Here is a 3,245-nt window from a genome sequence, read left to right as displayed (position 1 = left end):
CGGGCTCCAAGGCGGAGACCCCGGCGGCCTTTGTCTTGGCTGGGCGCCCGGCCTCATGGCGCCGGGGGCCGAAGGGGCGTTGGCGCGACCGCCCGGGAGATGGGAAGTTAGGTGGAGGGAAGTGAAAAGTTGCGGGACGTGTGGCCCAGACGGTCGGCTGCGGCCTGGAGTGGGCGGGAAGCGGGGGCTGCGGGTCCCTCTACGCGCCTTCCTCCCTGCCGTGATGGGGGAGGGTCTTGCTATGGCCGGGAGGTCGAGGGCTAGCCCTGGAGTGAGACTCACGGGTCTCTTTCTGTTCTTATCTTTACTTTTTCTTTAGCCGAAACAACTTCCTGACAAATGGCAACATGACCTTTTCGATAGCGGTTTTGGGGGTGGTGCCGGCGTGGAGACCGGTGGGAAACTGCTGGTGTCAAATCTGGATTTTGGAGTGTCTGACGCTGATATTCAGGTAAGGGACTGGAGCTTCTCGGTGGGCAGGTCACCCCGCACGGAATTGATTGTGGTGTTTGGGACGTAGCCCTGAATCCCCACCCACCTTAGGACAGTGAGCCCTCCCAGGCACCCAAGGGCTAGCCACTGTGCCCTGTAAGGGGCTCCAGGAATGCAAAGGAGAGGTCAAGCTAGAGTTGAAAGTCTGACCAGTGGGTCAGTTTGTGCTGGAAGACAGGCCCCCAGCTTAGTCTGAGGACCCGCTGCTCTCCGTTACTAAGACGTGTTCGTTCTGTGGATGAAGGCCCTTTGCCTGAGCTTTTCTAACAGAAGCTTGGTTGAATGTGTGTCGTTTCTGTGTTATTGAAAAAACTAGGCTATTTGCCTTCTTTACTTTGTGCCTGTTTTAACGGTTTGTTGGGAGGAGAAAGCCTTTCATTTGTAGAACTGACAAAGCACAGAAGCAGGATGGTGCCAGCATCACTTTGGCTCCATTTGCCTTAAGGCCTATGTCTTATATGGAATTTTGTTCCCTGTTTTATTCTCACTTATTTTCACTCCCTGGGTTTTGTTAGTGGCATGATTCTCAAACTCATCTTTGGTTGAAGCCTCCTTTTCTTCTTTCTTTTCTTCTTTCTTTTCTTTTTTTTTCTTTCTTTTTTTTCTTTGATTGAACCCCAAAGGCATTTAAATTTGCTTTCTATAATGATATCTTGGGGGTCAGTCCAGGAGATGGCTGGGTCAGGGTACTGGGCCTTCCTGGGTTCAATTTCCCAGAGCCCAGCCACTTTACCGTGGGAGGACAGAGCAAGGCCGGTGAGCACTCACAGTGTCTCAACACTTTTTTTAAGGTGGTTTCTGGCATCCACTGGAAACCGCTTTTGGTGAACTCCACTTCCCGCTGTGTGCCTGCGGCCGGAGTAGCCCCACACTCTGGGTTCCCTCTCCAACTCCCAGCCTGCCTGAGGTCAGGGCAGTTTCCATGGCAGCGCTTGACTTCAGGCTTTGCGGCAGGCTTGAGTAGGAGGAGAGGGAAAGGTGAGCCAGAATCTGCCCTGGGGGAGGGGCTGGGTCAGGGCTCCCAGTCAGCGGGCCCTTGGAGCTGGTCCACAAGTGGATAGAGCCCCTTGCTCTGTGATCTTGACCTTTGCTGCTTCTTGGCACAGTCCTTGGGTGTGTTGTAAATTTTCCTTTGTTGAAGAAGGTAGCGACTTAATTTTGTGCCCTTCACTGGTGGGCTTTGTGATCCTTTACCTGCATCGTGGTGCAGATGTCAGGTCCCCAAGTGGGCAGGAGCCCTCGGGCCCAGCTGCTCTTAGAAATTGTTGTCCCACCTGTCCCATCCCATACCCCAGACCCTACTACCACTGCCCTGCCCCCAACATGTATGTCTGCCTCCCAGGGAGATACCCCAAAGCAGTTCATACTTCCAGGGAGTGTCCCTGGGGCGCCAGAAGAAAAACTGCTTTGCTGATAACTGCTCTTTCTGACTCTCAGGAACTCTTTGCTGAATTTGGAACTCTGAAGAAGGCGGCTGTGCACTACGACCGATCCGGCCGCAGTTTAGGAACAGCTGATGTGCACTTTGAGCGGAAGGCAGATGCACTAAAAGCTATGAAACAGTACAACGGTGTCCCTTTGGATGGTGCGTTTGGGATTGGCCCAGAAAGGCTACAACACTGTAGCCAGTTTGTGGAGCCTGGGGCTGGCCCCAGCCCTGCAGGAGTAGGACCCCCTCTACCTGAGGACACTTTGCATTCGCCCCTTTGTCTCTCTCTTCCATTCTGCCACTTCTCATGCTGCCCCGTACATCTGGACCAACCTCTTGTGAACCCCCATCCAGCAAGCTACATTCCTCCCCTCCTTCAGCTCCTTCCGGAAGATTCACTTCTGTGAAGCCTTCTCAGCACCACCATAGTACACCTCTGAGTACCGGGCTGTAGTCATAAAGACAAAGGTACTTTTCCGCTTGTGAGCACCCCGAACACCTGACAGACACCCACCTACACTGAGTGAGAAGGAGCAAGGAGGCACTGGTGGGGCTGTCGTTGGCAACATTTTGTTCTCCCACCAGCATCTCCAGGCTGTTGCTCTTGTTCGGAGCACTGAGATGCACAGCGCCCCTTTCTAGTGCTTCCGTGGAGGCCAGGGTGTGTGCCGCCAGCAGGCCTCAGAGCCCTCTAACAGAAGCTGGTCCTCTTGTGTTCTCTGCCGCAGGCCGCCCCATGAACATTCAGCTCGTCACCTCACAGATTGACACACAGCGGAGACCTGCACAGAGGTGAGTTTGGGGCCTCTGGGTGGGGCTGCCTGTGGGTGTCCACTTACCCCGCAGACCTTTCCAGGCATGTGAGCAAGTTCCCTTTTTTTGCTAGCATAAACAGAGGCGGGATGACTAGAAACCGTGGTTCGGGAGGTTTTGGTGGTGGCGGTGGCACCCGGAGAGGCACCCGTGGAGGCAGCCGGGGCAGAGGCAGAGGAACCGGCAGGAGTTCAAAGCAGCAGCTTTCTGCAGAGGAATTGGATGCCCAGCTGGATGCTTATAATGCAAGAGTAAGTCCCAGAGGAAGACTGGGTGGGGGCCGGTCAAAGACCAACTGGAGGAGGACCTCATTTTGAGCGAGAACCTCTCTTTCTCTGTTTCAGATGGACACCAGTTAAACAGACTGGCAAATCCGTGCATGGACCAGGACCCGGAAGTCTCGTCCGTGCTCCCTGGTGGGAGGGGTGACAGACTGGGGCTGTGTGGCCAATGATGGATTTGTTTCTTTTATGTTTTAAAATAGGATTTAAAATTCATGTAAAGGTTTCTT

At 54.1% G+C, this 3,245-nt stretch overlaps 1 protein-coding gene across 1 annotated transcript; it reads left to right on the top strand.

Moving 5' to 3' along the window:
* The first annotated feature begins 55 nt into the window (after positions 1 to 55).
* Positions 56 to 3,239, top strand: ALYREF (Aly/REF export factor). The gene is made up of 6 exons (XM_024760629.1): positions 56 to 82; positions 320 to 451; positions 1,930 to 2,077; positions 2,650 to 2,713; positions 2,808 to 2,985; positions 3,079 to 3,239. The coding sequence occupies exons 1-6, from the start codon at positions 56 to 58 to the stop codon at positions 3,091 to 3,093; spliced, it is 564 nt and encodes a 187-aa protein (XP_024616397.1). The 3' UTR covers positions 3,094 to 3,239.
* The last annotated feature ends 6 nt before the right edge of the window (positions 3,240 to 3,245 follow it).

Source organism: Neophocaena asiaeorientalis, unplaced genomic scaffold (genome assembly GCF_003031525.2).
Source record: "Neophocaena asiaeorientalis asiaeorientalis breed wild unplaced genomic scaffold, Neophocaena_asiaeorientalis_V1.1 scaffold30, whole genome shotgun sequence".
NCBI classification, from domain to species: domain Eukaryota; kingdom Metazoa; phylum Chordata; class Mammalia; order Artiodactyla; family Phocoenidae; genus Neophocaena; species Neophocaena asiaeorientalis.
This window is presented reverse-complemented; position numbering and strand designations above follow the sequence as displayed.

Bases quoted from the DNA above. Each gene is read 5' to 3' on its own strand.
- ALYREF (XM_024760629.1), top strand. From the start codon at position 56: ATGGCGCCGGGGGCCGAAGGGGCGTTG. The intron at 452-1,929 runs GTAAGGGACTGG...TCTGACTCTCAG, and splicing joins TGTCTGACGCTGATATTCAG to GAACTCTTTGCTGAATTTGG. The intron at 2,714-2,807 runs GTGAGTTTGGGG...TTTTTTTGCTAG, and splicing joins CAGCGGAGACCTGCACAGAG to CATAAACAGAGGCGGGATGA.